The following is a 17601-nucleotide window of genomic DNA, read 5'->3' as shown; positions in this document are numbered from 1 at the left end:
CATGCCTTGTGCTTCTATATTTAACCTGTCTCTCTCATTCCTGCCTCATCAGCTTCACAGGGATAAACTGCATGGTACACACAGCCAGAGTGCCGGTGTAACAAAACCCACCAACTGGATTTTAACAAAATTCAGAAAAATTGGGGAGTACATGGAAGTGACTGGCTTAGTGGAGGGACTTAACCCTTTGTTTGCCAGTTTATTTCATTTGTTTTTGTTGCCCCCCCCCCCCCATAAGGTGTGAAAAAGACAAAATTGAGGGTTGCAGATATCTAGTGAGTTGAAATATTATCCTTGCTTATAATGATCATAATACTTACTGGCATAAGAAGGAATGTTCCATGCACTAAGTATGACAATTCTAAATTCAAGTTGATACAGTGAAGACAATTCGGAATATAAAACAGGGGACTGGATCTTAGCCAATTGTTTGTGCTTTGCATTAGACCTGAAACAGGCACTCAGTTAAGCTGTTTATTTATTTTTGGGATTTATATCCCACCCATCCTGCCAAAGTATGCTCATTAATCACAAACCCCGTATTCTTTGCGGTGCTGTTTAATGTTCCGAATTTTTAACGTTAACATACATTATAAACATCGTTGTAGTTTGCCATTAGAAAAAAAAGAATACATTAAAATATAGTGGAAGATGGGTTTAGTATATGTAATGAGATAAGCAGCCAAGATCCCTTATTTCAGTATGTCAATACAAAAAATTATTCCGATACACTATTCTAAAAAATACATTGGAATACTATGAATACGTATCTATACTTGGTGAGAATGGGTTTAGCATATGTAATGAGATAAAAAAACCCTGATATCCCTGTTCAGTCCTGGGGAGGTGTTTGTTCCAGGTTTCATACTAATTTGTAATTCAGCAATTTTCCTCTCTGTTCTGTTCTTGAAGTTCCTTTGTAGTAAAACAGCAACTTTGAGGTCACCCATTGAATGGCCTGGAAGGTTAAAGTGTTCTACAGGTTTCTCAGTTTTGTAATTCCTGATGTCAGATTTGTGTCCATTTATCCTTTGACGTAGGGTTTGTCGTGCTTGCCCTATGTAGAGAACTGAAGGGCATTATTGGCACTTAATGGCATATATAATGTTGGAAGATGAACAAGTGAATGAGCCTGAGATGGTGTAGTTCAGGGGTGTTACTCATTTGTTATGAGGGCCGGATCTGACACAAATGAGACTTTGTCGGGCTGGGCCACGTGTGTCATAAAAGGTAATGTCAGGTAGCAGAGATATAAACTTTATAAAGGACACAGACAAACACAATTAAAGATTTAAAAAAAACCTTAAAACATGCTTAAAACATTAGCACTCACTGGTTTTAAAGGTGCTTTCTTTGCATCTCTCCCATGCAATCCAGGGAACTGGGCAAAGGAAGCTCTGGCTCCTTCTCTTCCTTCCCCATGGGATCAAGAGGGGAAGGAGCCTCAGCCAATAGAAGGGAGAGAGGCTTGGCTCGGTAGCTTTGCTGTGAGATTGAGACAGCCTGGCAAAGCAAGCTCTCCACCCCCCCTTCCTCAGGAGGAGCCTCAGCCAATGGAGAAAATAGATGCCTTGCTCTGTAGCTCCTGTGTGATTGAGCAAGCCTGGCAAAGCAAGCTGTGACGCAGAAAGAAGCAAAAGAGTGGGAGAAGGAAGCAGACAACAGCCAGTTACTTGGCCTCATAGGAGTCCTCCAGGGGCCTAATTTGGCCCCTGGGCCGCATGTTTGACATGTGTAGTTTAATGCTGTTAGGTCCAGTGTGTTGTCTGGGTGTATGTGGCAGCAAAGTTGGCACTTGGATAAAATAAATTTGCCTTTGCACCAGCACCTACTGTTGTCTTTTTCCCTTGAGTTTTCACTTGTGCAAGAGCTTTTGCAGAAGTGGGAAATTTTGCACTGGGTCCAATCCTTTGGACTGAATTTATTTTGTTTTATTTCGTTAGATAAATACACTTTTATTCCCACCTTTCCTCCAAGCAAACTCACAGCAGTATACATGATTCTTACTTCCCACCATGCTATCTTTGCTGCAGCCTTGTAGACCAGGAGGATGACTGACCCAGAGTGTCTCAGTGAGTTCATAGCAAGTAGGGATTGAGATCTGGGTCTCCCCAGACTTAGTCTGACATGAATCGATGTACCATAGTTGGCCATAGGTTCTGAAAGTTTTGAAGCTTTGGCAGTTTATAAAATCCAGTCCTGTGCGGTTGGTGATAGGATTTTATTTCTCTATGGAAGTGGTGGTGGGAAGGAATGATCCTGGGAGTGGTCTAAAACGTGGGGAGCAATGTTCCAAAATAACAGGAAATGTGAGGAGAGTTAGTGTAAGAGAGTTGCCTTGTCTAGCTTTCTCTTCCTCCCTCACCCCCCCTGTCTTCTGTCATCTGGAACGCATTTTAGCAAAAAAAAAAAAGCCAGACGTGTATTGCTGTTTGCAATGTGGACCTCATTTGTCCTGTTTTGTGTGCAAGTTTTGTAATACTTCTTAAATAGATTTCACAGCTGTCTCTGAAACCCTTGCTGAAGATGTGGGACAAAAGAGGGAAAACAGCGCTGGGGAGGAAGCTGCTGGGCGGAGGAGGGCACGCGGAACCCAAGTGTCTAACGTAGTAAAGTAGGAAAGAGCTTAAGGCAGGGGTATCAAACTCATTTATTATGAGGGACAGATCTGACATAAATGAGACCTTGTTAGTCTGGGCCATGTGTGTCATAAAATGTAATGCCAGGTGGCAGAGAGATAAACTTTATAAAGGACACAGACAAACACAATTAAAGGGTTTAAAAAAAACCCCAAAAAACAAACTTAAAACATGCTTAAAACATGCTTAAAACTCATTGGTCTTGAAGGAGTTTTCTTTGTATCTCTCCCATGTGATCCAAGCAACTGGGCAACTCTGGCTCTTTCCTTCCTTCCCTCCCCAGGGGACCAGGAGGGGGAGGAGCCTCAGCCAATAGAAGAAAGAGAGGCTTGGCTTAGTAGCTCTGTTGTGTGATTGAGACAGCCTGGCAAAACAAGCTGTGATGCAGAAGGAAGCAAGAGAGAGGGAGAAGGAAGCAGTTCCTCAGGGTCCTGTTAGGAGCCCTCTGGGGCCTGATTTGGTCCTGGGGCTGCATATTTGACACCCCTGGCTTAAGGACTTCCTGCAAATCTTAATAAGTACAGCAACATGAAGCAGAGAAAAAGGCATAGAAGTCATGCCATGCTGTTCGTAAGCGCCAAGGTATTTTTTAAAACTACTGCAGTTCAAGGTGCTAATGCAACAATGAGTACAGATTTATTTGTGTGAAAACAAATTCAGTTATTGTATTGTCTGCTGGGATGCTGGTTCAGTATCCATTTTGGCATTAGCCTTTTCTCCTACCCTTAATTCATCCCTTAGGTCCTGGGAGTCCAGTTGCTGTGGACCACGGGGCTCAGAAAAGAGGTGATTGGCTACCTTGCATATTGAAAGAATGGCTTCTCTCTTTCTCTCTCTACAGGCCAGCACCGATGCAGGGACAGCAGGAACCCTGACTCCTCAGCATGTCCGTGCTCATTCTTCTCCAGCCTCGCTGCAGCTGGGCACTGTCTCTCCAGGGACACTCACCCCCACTGGTGTCGTTTCTGGAGCCTCACCTTCTTCTCAGCATCTTCGCCAGCCATCTTTTGAAATTCCTGATGATGTGCCTCTACCACCTGGCTGGGAGATGGCAAAAACTCCTTCTGGTCAGAGATACTTTCTGAAGTAAGTGGGCTTTTGCTTTCCTTTACAAAGGAGGGAGGGGGACAGTGGTGGTGGTGGAAAATGTCACCAAGTCGCAGCTAACTTATAGCAACCCCATAGGGCTATAGGAGCCCTGTGGCACAGAGTTGAAATACTGCAGTTTGTTTGTTTGTTTGTTTGTTTGTTTATTTATTCTATAACTTATATCCCGCCCTTCCCACAAAATAGCTCAGGGCGGCTCACAGCAAACAATAAAACAGTAAAACAGAGTTCAAAATTATTACATTTAAAAGTTAAAACATTTAAAAACCTAAAAACCTTAAAATTTTAACATTAAATCTATACCGTATGAGTCACAGAAGTCTAATAAGCTACATTTATTTCCCAGTCAGGCGTAGGCTAACCGGAAGAGGGTTGTCTTACAGGCCCTGCGGAACTGAGCAAGGTCCCGCAGGGCCCTCACCTCTTCCGGCAGCTGGTTCCACCATGTAGGAGCCATTGTGGAAAAGGCCCTGTCTCTGGTTGTCTTGAGACGGACTTCCTTAGGCCCGGGGATGGTGAGAAGGTTTTGAGTCCCAGACCTCAGTTTAAACTCTGCTCACAGCCTGAGTTCAATCCCAGCAGAAGCTGGGTTCAGGTAGCCAGCTCAAGGTTGACTCAGCCTTCCATCCTTCTGAGGTCGGTAAAATGAGTTCCCAGCTTGCTGGGGGTAAAGTGTAGATAACTGGGGAAGGCAATGGCAAACCACCCTGTAAAAAGTCTGCCATGAAAACACCATGATTTGATGTTACCTTGTGGTTCGGTAATGACCCGGTACTTGCCCAGGGGACTACCTTTACTACATAGGGGTATAGCGACCTTGCTGATTTCCCATCCAAGTACTAAACTAGGGCTGACCCTGTTTAGCTTCCAAGATCTGGCAAGATCAGGATAGCCTGGGCCATCCAGGGCAGGGCAGGGCAGGGGACGAGCGATGGTGATGGTGGTGGAAAGTGCCGTCAAGTCACAGCAGATTTATGGCAGCCACATAAGGTTTTCGAGGCAAGGGATGTTCAGGGTTGGGTTGCCTGCCTCCGTGTCGGTGGTCTCCCCTCCAGAGCCAGCCCTGCATAACTTGTGAGATCTAATGAGATCAGGGTCAGGGCAGGGGAATGGTAATAGCCACAGGTGTGATTGTTGTTACCTGCCCAGAGCCCATTTGGGAATGGGCGAACTCTAAATTGAAAATAATAAATAAATAAATACATTTTCAGGTTTTTTTTTTTTTTTAGAGTACATACCTATGAATACTCTTTTTAAAAAAACCCTAAAAATGTATTCATTTGTGGCTGTTACCATTCCCTTGCCCTGACCCGGATGGCAAAGGCTAGCCTGATCTCAATAGATCTCACAAGGCTGGCTCTGGTTAATATTTGGATGGGAGACCAAGAGTACATACCTATGAATAAGGAGCCCCGTGGCGCAGAGTGGTAAGCTGCAGTATTGCAGTCCAAAGCTCTGCTCACGACCTGAGTTCATTCCTGGCAGAAGCTGGTTTCAGGTAGTCAGCTCAAGGTTGACTCAGCCTTCCATTCTTCCGAGGTCGGTAAAATGAGTACCCGGCTTGCTGGGGGGAAAGTGTAGATGACTGGGGAAGGCAATGGCAAACCACCCCGTAATAAGTCTGCCGTGAAAACATCATGATGTGATGTCACCCCAGAGTTGGAAACGACCGGTGCTTGCACAGGGGACTACCTTTACCTTTTTTTTTTTTAACCTATGAATTTGTTCATATAAGACTGTGTTTGCCTTTGCTTAAGGTAGACAACTGGTTTGACAGTGCCAGTCATTTTGCAGATGTATTGAGCTGACTTGCAGCTAACTTGCACAGTTTTACTGCATGAAACTTAATCACTTTTATGAGTGTGCGCAGTCCTTGAATATTCTTGGTATATGAGAGGACCATATACCAAGAATACGTGCTGTGCATGTAAAAGGCATGAGGAGCAGTTCCTAGAAGTTGCAGCTTGCAGGGTCATTCAGGTTGCCAGGTCCCCTCGTCGCTCCAGTGGGGGGATTGGAGGGGGGTGTTCCAGGGGTGGTTGAGGACCCTGCGTCATTGATAGCAGCGCTAGTGGTATCTGTGCCTAAAGAGATTTGCTGCCTATCAGAGCAGACAGTTGTACACTTGATGACCTCACTCAGTATAAGGCAGCTCATTATCCTTGTACCTTTTCTGTGGGGGGCGGGGAGGGGGAATGCAGTCAAGTCCTTGCTGACTTATGACCGCTCCAGATGATTTTCAAGGCAAGAGATGAATAGAGGTGGTGTGCTGTTGCCTGCCTCTGTATAGCAGTCTTGGACTTCCTTGCTGGCCACCTATCTAAATACTAATCGGAGTCTACCCTTCTTAGCTTCTGAGTTCTGACAAGATGGGGCTAGCCTGGGCTTTTCTTACTGGTCAGTGCTTTTCTTACTGTTTAGCAGGGGTGGAATTCTATCAGGAGCTGGTTTACATATTAGACCACACACCCCTGATGTAACCAATCCTCCAAGAGCTTACAAGGCTCTTTTTTGTAAGTTCTTGGAGGATTAGCTAAATCAGGGGTATGTGGCCTAATATGCAAAGGAGCTCCTGCTAGAATTCCACCCCTGCTGGTTAGGAATAGAGTTGGAAGGAAGAGGAAGTGTCATGGTTTCTCTCCCTATTTCTGATCCATTTGCTATCGCTTTTTCAAGTTTCTCTAACTGGGGGGGTTAGAAAACTTTGGTGTGTAGCTATAAAAAACCCTGCAACTTTCTAAACAGTAACAGCAGTATATAGGTTATGCCTATTTGCCCATACCTTCTTTTATGCACCTCTGATTGCAGGTTTGCCACACATACCTTCGGCACCTATGTAATTATATGATTGAATGGGGATCTCGGGTGTGAGGTCCTGAAAAACACAAGGCTTCTGGTGCACAGACAGGAGGCTTTATTAGACTGGTGCCATAAGCAGGGAGAAGAAAAAGGCGAATCTGCCTTGTTTTCAAATTTATGTTGACCAATTTTGGGGCCTATACAGATGATGAAGAAGATGATGATATTGGATATATATCCTGCCCTCCACTCCGAAGAGTCTCAGAGCAGCTCACAATCTCCTTTACCTTCCTCCTCCACAACAGACACCCTGTGAGGTGGGTGGAACAACCTCAAAGCATGCTTAAAACACTAGCACTTGTTGGTCTGAAAGGTGCTTTCTTTGTATTTCTCCCATGTGATCCAGGAACTGGGCAAAGAAAGCTCTGGCTCTTTCCCTCCCTCCCCAGCAGACCAGGAGGGGGGGGAGCCTCAACCAATGGAGAAAATCGAGGTTTTGCTCTGTAGCTCCTATGCGATTGAGCAAGCCTTGCAAAGCAAGTTGAGATGCAGAAGGAAGCAAGAGAGAGGGAGAAGGAAGCAGATGACACCAGTTGCTCTGGGCCTGATAGGACTCCAGTGGCCTGGTTTGGCCCCCGGGCAGCATGTTTGACACCACTGGTATAGCTGTCATATTGAGAGTGGACTGCAGGATGGAGTCTGAATTAGAGTTTAAGAGAGAATTTAGGAGTGCCCTTAACCCGAGGGTGGATGTAATCTGTTGACTCTAAAGGAAAGGTCATTCAGACACCTGTCATACCAAATCCAACATAAGAACATAAGAGAAGCCATGTTAGATCAGGCCAGTGGCCCATCCAGTCCAACATTCTGTGTCACACAGCGGCCAAATACACACACACACACACACACACACACACACACTGTGGCTAAAAACCAATAGCAGTGTTCCGTACTGAAAAGATGCATGGAGAAACTGCAAAAAGCTATTAATTGGGTTCAGTCTTATAGTTCAAAATAAAGGAACTTTATACTTTCAAGCTGAAGCTGCGTATGTAGGCCCGCAGCATTAATAGCGTATGCATAAATATGAAGTCCACAGAATTGATATTCAGCCTCCCTTTATTTCTGACTCCTCCCATCTGGGGGGGAAAAAAACTGTTGGAGTCTTTTTGGTGTTGTGCTGTTTTAAACAGGCAGAATCTGCCTTTTTAAAAAATCTCCACTTGAGAGAGAGAACTGGTCGATACATCAATATAATCTCAGCCAGTGGCAGAAAAGACTGTGGTGGGCTATTTGGTTGTCATTGTTGAACTCCTGGAAAAAAGCAGTGTCATGTTGTGGCATGCTTCTAGCAAATGATGAACAAGTGTGCATGTTGTAGGGCCGGATTTAAACAAGTAGGCTTGTCTAAACATTGTATTATTCTGGGCTAAGTATTCAGTTTGAGGAAATTGGCTTGATCCCCCCCCCCCCAAGAACATGTAAGAAGGTATGTCTTGGGGTGCTAACTGACCAGCCTTGTGGCACATATTCAGATGACCTTGATCATGACTGGTGCTGGATGTTTCTTTCAAAATGAAATAACGTTGGACTATTCAGAAGGCTTCTCAGAGCTAACATTTGCAGTATGGGACAATTCTGTTGCTGCCATAGACCATGGGCTTTGCTTCTAGCAAAGGCCAGATAATAGTCTTTAGTTGCTGTCCTTTATCTATGCCTCACAAATTTCAAAGATACTTAAATGCTCCTAACTTTCTCCTGGTAACATTCAGTTTTTTACAGTCCAACCAAATAAAAATAATGTGCACCCAGGTGGTAATAGAGCATATACCCAAGTTTTTCAACAAGTCCTTGTTCTAGGTTGTTTACTTTCTAAACAAATTGCTTTAAAATAGTGGTGAAGAGAATGAGCTGTGAGCCAGAGAATCCTTGACTTCAAATCTTGCCACATCCATGAAGCATAGGTAGCCATCTGATCATACTTGTGATGTAGGGGTAATATTTCTTTCGTAACTTCATTTATGCCCCTCTTTTAACATATTGAACATATGAAGCTGCCTTATACTGAATCAGACCCTCAGTCCATCAAAGTCAGTATTGTCTACTCAGACTGGCAGTGGCTCTCCAGGGTCTTAAGCTGAGGTTTTTCATGCCTACTTGCCTGGACCCTTTTTAGTTGGAGATGCCGGGGATTAAACCAGGGACCTTCTGCTTACCAAGCAGATGCTCTACTCTTCCCAGTGGGTACCCAAAAGTGGCTTACCTCATTCCCCTCTCCTCCATTTCATCCTCATGACATGACATGGGTTAGACAGAGATTGTGACTGTCCCAAGGTCACCCAGTGAGCTTCGGCAACAGAATGGGAATTTGAACCTGAGTGTCCAGATCAGAGTACACTGTATAGAATACTGGTCTACTTGCCTACAGTGCAACACTTAAAATGTCCTAGGCATAGTACAGCCTGCTTTGGTGGGGAGGGCGGGGTATAAATAAAAATTTATTATTATTATTATTAACATATGAACAGGCCTTGGAACAATTTTACTTGCCTCTTAGAGAGCCAGCAGCCAAATTTAGGAGCCAGGTGACTATACATATATTTTAAAGGCTATGCACTACAGTGAAATTTCTAGGCGCCATGCCAAACCGGCACCTGGGATTTGTCAAGCCTTGCATTAGAAGCAGTATGGTTCCTGGTGGCCACAGCCTTCTAGGGCAAAAGCGTCAGACTCATTTGTTGCAAGGACTGGATTGGACTTCACCCAAAGGGTGATTAACATGTAGAATTCACTGCCACAGAAGGTGGTGGTGGCTACAAGCATAGACAGCTTCAAGAGGGGGTTAGATAAAAATATGGAGCAGAGGTCCATCAGTGGCTATTAGCCACTGATTTTTTGGCTATTAGCCACTGATTTTTTGGCCACTGTGTGACACAGTGTTGGACTGGAAGGGCCATTGGCCTGATCCAACATGGCTTCTCTTATGTTCTTAAGGATTTAACATAAATTTCCCTTTGTCGAGCCGGGCCATGTAATGAAATGCCAGGTACTGGAGATATAACCTTTGAAAAGGATGCAGGCAAAACCAAAAAAGTATATTTTTAATCAAAATACAAACATGCTGTAAATTTTAAGTATCTCCCTGATACCCACCCTCCCATGAACATATGAACATATATATGAACATATGAAGCTGCCTTATACCGAATCAGACCTTTGGTCCATCAAAGTCAGTATTGTCTTCTCAGACTGGCAGCGGCTCTCCAGGGTCTCAAGCTGAGGTTTTTCACACCTGTTTGCCTGGACCCTTTTTTGGAGATGCCGGGGATTGAACCTGGGACCTTCTGCTTCCCAAGCAGATGCTCTACCACTGAGCCACCGTCCCTCCCATTTCCACCTTGCATTACGCACTAGCACTGGGACAATATATAGAGCCCTGGATGGGCCAGTTCTGGCCTGTGAGCAATATTCTTGATACCTCTGTTCTAGGGCATACTGTAGGGGTGGCCAAACTTGCTTATTGTAAGAGCTGTAAGACGGAAAGGGAGGGAGGGAGGTGGAAAGGAGAGATGAAAAGAAAGCAACGTTAAGTTTAAATGCATTCTCTCAGGTGACAGCTGGCTTTGCTTGGAGAAGTGATTTAAAGAGGGAAATGCCCACTCCAAGCTGGCCAGCAGGGCAGTGGAGGCTTAGAGAGCCACATGTGGCTCCCAAGCCACAGTTTGGCCACCCCTGTATACTGGATGGAGAAGGACATGCAAACAAAGGAGGGCATGGCACTGGGAGCGCTCTCCAAGCACACAATGCAAACTTCCTTTTTAAGAGTGCCATGAAGATTGTTTACAATGGAAAGGTGAGAACATCCTCTGAACAGATAAATATTAAATCTGGCAAGGTCCTGTTCAGGATTTTGACTCTGATGGGTGGAAGGGCTGCTAAATAAGCGAATGTGAAGCTTGTTCAGCATTTGGAAATACCAGGTGGTTATGTTAAAGAAGGCTAAGGTTTGTCTGGGTGAGTAAGGGATAAGTGGGTGCATCAAACAGGCTAATAACATGCCCATGCATGACAGCAGTGGTGTAGGATGCATGGATTTTGGTGGCACGTTTCCACCCCAGATTAGGGCACGCAGCCTGTCAGTTTGGAGCAAACGTACTTGATTTGCAAGCTGTGTATTAAACCTCGCAGTGAAATTGGCTTGCTGGCTTTATTGAAAAATTTATTTTTTTCGAAGTGTTGGTGAAGCTTAACCCACCTTTATAGTTTTGTTTTTAAAATTTGACTGGAGGGGTGACAACAGAGGACAGCCTTCAAAGCTTTTAAACAGAGCATTTTTGTAGGAGGAACTCCTTTGCATATTAGGCCACACACCCCTGATGTAGCCAATCCTCCCAAGAGCTTACAGGGCTCTTGGCACAGGGCATACTGTAGGCTCCAGGAGGATTGGCTGCATCGGTGTTTGTGGCCTAATATGCAAAGGAGTTCCTGCTACACATAAAGCCCTGCTTTTAAACATTTATTTTTGCCTCTGCAGAAGGGAAGGAGGTGCATATGGACGGTCGCACTGGTGCTTGGTTGGATCTGTCCTTTCTTGCTGTCCTAGTATCTGTTTCAAAGGGTTAGGTTTCACTAAGAACAATAAAGCGCCTGAGACTGCAGAGTACACACAAGTCTGGCAAACTCATCTGCATGAGCGAGATCATTTGTTCTCAAACAGGCATCCAAAGTAAATGATTTCGAGAGCTGCTAGCTGTGAAGGATGTGTCTTGAAGGGGGGGAGGGGAGAAGACAAATAGAAACAAACCAGGTTGTTAGGAAGAAAAAAGGCTGCACGGTTTTTTGAACCTCTCCCCTGCTGGGTCACATGCTGATCTGGGGAAATTTTCAACATCTTAATAAGTTGTTTTTCTTCTCTGCTTCTCCTTGGGTGCTGCCACAGTGTGAGAGAATCTAAGGACAGTTTTGGAAGTTGTGCTTAATCTTGAAGAGCAGCGTTGCATCTCCTTTTTGTATAGGGCCTGTGACTATCTTATGTATTATGGGGTCTTGTACATACTGCAGTTTTCCTTGAAATGATTTATTTTCACCTTGCAGCCCGGTTTTGCTTATACTTGTGTGCCTGTTTTTGTCTTGTAAACCGTCTCTGTCTGTCTGTCTCTCTCTAGGTATTTGAAACCATTTGAATTGTTTAGGTTTTGTTTGTACACTGCAGTTGATAGAGAACTTCTAAGCATGTATTTAACTGCGTAACTTGATTTCTTCTATATTTTGTTGTTGGTCTTATCCTACCATGAGATCATTTTGAGGGCCTGTTCCAGACTGGGATCGGCATTGGAAATCTGCATAGTCAGCCACTTAGATTCCACACTGTTTTACATCACCAAGGACTATTTGTTCTCATTGCTTTGGTCTTGCTCCTTTTTTTTTAAGGTTAGAAGAGAAAGTGATGGTTGCTGAGGTTTGCCTCAACAGTATTGCACACTTGTTAAATGCAGCAGAGCATTATAATAGACACTGTATGCATGTCTTATGCCTTTCCATGCTATACTGTTTGTTCTTCACTGGAGAAAATGCCTTCCCGGCCAAAGTGAGCAAGGACGTTGGGACAGGAGTCTGGAGGGGGGGAAGGACTAATTTTATTTTTATTTTATTTTATTTTAAGTCTGCCCTTCCCGTAAGGCACGCTCAGGGTGGGTTACATCATAAAAAACAATCAACTGTAAAAAGCAATGAAAGCCCAATTTAAAATATATACATTCTAAAACTACAGAGCGACAATAGAGACTAAAATGGCAGGTTCTGCCTCACAGACATGGCCTGTTGTCCAGGTCCAGCAGATCTTATAGCACTGGGATGGAATGAAGGGGGGAGGCCGGTAACAAGCGACATCCACTGCCTCAGCCTGGCGACACAGCTCTGTTTTCAGGCCCTGCGGAATTGGAGCAGATATCTAAGATGTCAGAAAGGCAGAGGGGTAGTATAGATGGCGGTGGCAGGAGGAGTGGAAGAGGACAGTAGGGATAGGATTTACATTCCAATGCAAGTTTGTCTCAGGTGCCAGATAACAGGACTTGCCCTAATGGATATAAACTACCACAGGTGTTCCCAGTGTGGTGTCTTTCAGCATCCTGGTACCCGCCAACGCCTTTCCTGGCACTAAGTGTTTTTAGCAAGTGGGTGGGGCCTAGTAAAGCTTTTGCCCAGCAAGACTTTGATTTGCCATTGGCTGTGCAGATTTAAAAAAAAACAAAAACATTGCTTTAACAGCAGCTGCCATCACAGCTCACGGACCTTCTCTGTGTGGCTGAAGGTAAGCCATGGCAACCATTTTGTGGCTGGCTTTGTCTCCTGATTTGCAGCCATTTTGTGGCTTTGCCTTGTCGGTATTCCAAAAGTGCCAGCTCATTCAAAATGGTTGGGGACCCCTGAATTACAGTAAAGGAGTTTTCATCTAAATTTCAGGAAGAACTTCTTGGCAGTAAGGTATGTTTGGCACTGGAACAGTCTCCCTTGAGAGGTGGTGTATTCTTCATTGCTGGAGGTTTTTAAGTATTGATTGGATAGCTATTTGGAAAGGGGGATATTATAGCTGTAGTTCCTACATTGGCAGGGGGTTGAATTAGAACTAGATGACCTGGGTCCAACTCTGAGATTAAATAAAAGAAGTCCCTTGCTTGTGTTCTGTATAGTTTCAAATCCACAACCAATTGTGCTTGGACCTGAAGAATATTATTGAGTCTCCTGGTATTGCTTCTGTGTGTGTTTGTCTGTTATGAGTTGAACCATCTAAAGCAAACCATCTTTTTAAAAAGCTGTTTGTGGTCCACGACCGAACAGAGGGCTGTTCTATCAGTATCATTTTAGACTGCTCTGTTTTGTACCTTGGCTTGATTCCAGTGGTGATTTTATTGGTCTGGTTTTTATTATGGCTTGTTTTCATTGTTGTATATTTCACTTTATTGTTGTGAACTGACTGGAGTAGGTCTGGAAAGGCAGCAAACAAAATTTTTAATAAATTAAAATAAACTGGAATTCATTCGCTATCCTTTCTGAGTAATCTGGTTTAGGCCCCAAATTTAAGTTTCCCAAACTAAAACATTTATGCATATTAATTTAATTTTTCAGGAGACCAATACGATACTCGAGATTTTCCTTCTTGTATCCATTGACATGAGAGTGGTGCAGAACAACTGTAGTTCCTGTCCATTTCAGTGGGATATATGCAGGACCATTTCCTGGTGAATTATGCTTTGAAACAAGGCTCATGTCTAAAGACCAAATAACTCCACCTGTAAATCCATTTTATCAAAATATTATTCTTTATAGATTGTGCAGGAATTATTCTCAATCAGTATTTCCCCAAATGGGGATCCAAAATGGCTTACAACACCATTCTCACTGCCTTCATTTTATCCTCACAACAACCTTGTGAGGTAGGCTCATTGAGAATAAGTGGCTTGAAATTGTATGGTGGTAAATGGCTGGGTTTTGACCAAAAGCCCTTCCCTAAAACGCACATACTTTTCTTCCTGTAGGAGACCTGCATTTTCTTTGATGTGGTAGTTTTGAGTATAAAGTTGTTGGCATAGAAGTCCTTTTCCCTGCCATTTCCTGCCAAACTATGATGTCCACTTCTCCAAAAAAAAAGGGGGGGAGGGGGGGAAGATACACATTTCATGTAGACTGAACCACAGTGTTCAGATGGGGGCACATTCGGCCGGGTCTTCGGGCTCTGCACTGGCTGCCAATAATATACCGAGTCCGGTACAAGGTGCTGGTCATTACCTTTAAAGCCCTATATGGCCTGGGACCTGCCTACCCGAAGGACCGTCTCTCCCCACATGTTCCCCAGAGAGTACTGAGATTGGGAACCCAAAATCTTCTCGCTATCCCTGGGCCAAAAGAAGCCCGCCTAAAATCTACTAGGGACAGGGCCTTCTCTGTTTTGGCCCCTACATGGTGGAACCAGCTGCCGGAGGAGGTGAGGGCCCTGCGGGACCTTGTTCAATTCCGCAGGGCCTGTAAGACAACCCTCTTCCGGCTAGCTTACACCTGACATAGGAAATTAAATGTAGCTACCAGATTCTTGCTATACATACTGTTATAATGCTTAATGTTTTTAAGGTTTTAAATGTTTTGAATGTTTATATATTTAAATGCCAATTTAATTTTATGTTTGACTATCTGTTGTGAGCCGCCCTGAGCCACCTTCGTGGGAAGGGCGGGATATAAATCATAAATAAATAAATAAATAAATTTCAAATAAATGATTTTGCTTTTGTAGCAGTGTTCTTCAAAGGCAGGGCAGGTTCCAGCCATTGCTGGAAGAGGTTTGTCTGTTTCCTCTGCCCCCAAACTGGATCAGTAAGCTGAGTACAGAATGGAGGGGTGTGTTGAGTCAGCATGGTATAATGAATTAAGAACATAAGAGAAGCCATGTTGGATCAGGCCAATGGCCCATCCAGTCCAACACTGTGTCACACACTGTTTCACACAGTGGCCAAAAAACCCAGGTGCCATCAGAAGGTCCATCAGTGGGGCCAAGACATGAGAAGTCCTCACACTGTTGCCCCTCCCAAGCACCAAGAATACAGAGCATCACTTGCCCCAAACTCGTGTCCCAAACAATACGCTGTGGCTAATAGCCACTGATGGACCTCTGCTCCATATGTTTATCCACTCCCCTCTTGAAGTTGTCTATGCTTGTAGCCATCACCTCCTGTGGCAGTGAATGTGTTAATCACCCTTTGGGTGAAGAGGTACTTCCTTTTATCCATTCTAACCCAACTGCTCAGCAATTTCATTGAGTGCCCACGAGTGCCGTGGTCTGGGAGATCCAGGTTTTGAGTCCCCACGTTGCCTTGGAACTTGCTGGGTGACTTTGAGCCAGTCACTTTCTCAAAACATAACCTACTGCATTGGGTTTTGTGGATGAACGGAAGAGGGGCAACAATCGATGGCACCCTGTGCTCCTTGGAGGAAGGGAAGGATAAAAATGTACTAAATATCTATTTCTTCAGCCCTTGTATTGCCTGACTCTAGTGGGAGGAGCAGTGCAGCAAACTTACTGGCTTCCCTAGGGCCAGCCTATCTGATTTCAAGGCATGCCTGTGTGACTCATCTCCTTCAATCTCCTCATTTCTTTATATCAAAAAGCTGTTTGGGGACATTAATGGTGTGAACAGGGAATATAAGTGCCTCTTCCTCCAGAACCCATTCCACCACTGAACCATCTGAAATACATTGTTTACATCTTCCCACATGGGGGATATGCAGTTTCTAGTATGAAATGGTGTGGGAGCTCTGCAAGAACTGAATTCTAGATGAGATGTGGAGGAACTGGAAGAGCAAGGCATGTTGCTGTTGGTGGTTTCCACTGTACAACTCCATCCTTTCTGGAGCCCACCTTTGGCTTAGGCAACCTGGAAATACCCTCCTTGGCTCAGGAAGGCTCACTGCCCTGATAGAAGATAGATTCAGGTAGGCAGCCATGTTGGTCTAAAACAGCAGGACAACATTTGAGTCCAGTGTCAGCTTTACATCCATTTTCTTCAAGGTATAAACTTTCATGTGCATGCACTTTTCTTCAGTGTGCTTGCACACAAAAGTTTATACCGTGAAGAAAATGTTGTTGGTCTTAATGGTGCCGTTGGGCTCAAACTTTGTTATCCTGATGGAAGTCTGAGAAAGTCCCTCTTTAGTGTTACTGCAACCAGTGTTCCCTCTAAGTTGAGCTAGCGTGAGGTAGCTCTCAGATTTTTAGCCTCCAGCTCTCACATTTTTGTCTTAGCTCAGGAAGGATGACCCCAGAGTGCACTGATTTGTGCAGTAGCTCACAACTTTAATGCCAGTAGCTCACAAAGTAGAATTTTTGCTCACAAGACTCTGCAGTTTAGAGGGAACATTGACAGCAACAGAGCTAAAAATGAAGAGCTTAACAAAGAGATTGCTATGACAAGTGGAAGCCTAATTTGAGGGTTCAGAGGGCAGTCCATTGCATGTCCACTCCCAGTGATCTCCCATACGTTTTGACAGGGCTTGTGTTGGCTGTCTGGCTAGTGCCTTCAGTGGGGCCATTCACTGGAGAGATCAGTATTCGTTTCAAAATAAAAAAGGGTTTGTGTGCCATGCAAACGGCTAGCTGAACAGAGACATCTGTGCTGCTTTTTAAATGCTTCCTGTTGGCCAGCTGTAGGTTGACATTGCAGTGAACTATGGAGAAGGGGCTCCAGTTCATCCTTTAAAGCAAAATGCAACTTCACTTTGTAGCTGATGATGATTTGCAGGCATATGTCTTAGTGGAAAGGGTTTCTTTCCCCCCACCTCCCCCAGGTGTATGTATGTGTTTGCCATTTTCTTGTTCAGAGGGGGTGGAGGGAGAGAAGTCAGATGGTTTTGACCTCATATGCTTCTGCATCTGATTCCTGCACAGACTCTAGAAATGCTAATGAATAATGCCACATTCCGAGGAAGTGGTTACTGATCAGTCCGCCTGTCTTATTCAGTTAACTTTCTCTTCAGGAAACTGTTCATCCAAGAAGTTTGTCAACAACTTCCTTATTTTCTTTCTGAGGTGTTTGTGTAACTTCCTGAATGAAGCTGTGACACATTTTTGGTGGATGTCTGTGGGTGCCCATGAGGGTATTGATGCAGCCCTCAGGTTAAGACTTATCAGATTGCGAAGTGTGCTGTACTTTCAACACATGATCACCGAGGCCAAAATTATGATGATTAGCTCATGAAAACAACACCCCCCAAAAGGGCGGGGGGTGTTTGCTGGATTCACCATCATGGTCTCTGTGCAGTCCCGCATGGGGTACTGTGCCTGTGCAGGCCTGTTGTGGGGAAACTTCTGGAGCTCCCAGATGCCATCTTTTCCCGCTCTTTTGAATGGAGGCATGGGGGAAGGGAATACTATCCTCCAGTTCTTTCTCTGCATTCTTTAGTGAACTCTTGTTTGTACCTTTACATAGCAGTCAGTTATCCTATAATTTGAATTTTTTGGGGAAAAAAGATGTTATTTTGGAGAAACTGGATTTTTTTTAAAAAAAGGTGG

The 17601-nt window shown here is 44.3% G+C and overlaps 1 protein-coding gene across 8 annotated transcripts in view; it reads left to right on the top strand.

Moving 5' to 3' along the window:
* The window catches only part of YAP1 (Yes1 associated transcriptional regulator), a 130395-nt gene that overhangs the window by 11815 nt on the left and 100979 nt on the right, over positions 1-17601 (top strand). For all 8 annotated transcript variants that reach the window (XM_060234900.1, XM_060234898.1, XM_060234899.1 and 5 more), the window contains exon 2: positions 3481-3725. In XM_060234900.1, coding sequence (XP_060090883.1) covers positions 3481-3725 — 245 coding nt within the window. The remainder of the gene's footprint in view (positions 1-3480; positions 3726-17601) is intronic.

Source organism: Heteronotia binoei, chromosome 3 (assembly GCF_032191835.1).
Source record: "Heteronotia binoei isolate CCM8104 ecotype False Entrance Well chromosome 3, APGP_CSIRO_Hbin_v1, whole genome shotgun sequence".
NCBI classification, from domain to species: domain Eukaryota; kingdom Metazoa; phylum Chordata; class Lepidosauria; order Squamata; family Gekkonidae; genus Heteronotia; species Heteronotia binoei.
Note: the sequence above shows the minus strand (reverse complement) of the source record. Positions and strands in the feature narration are given on the sequence as shown.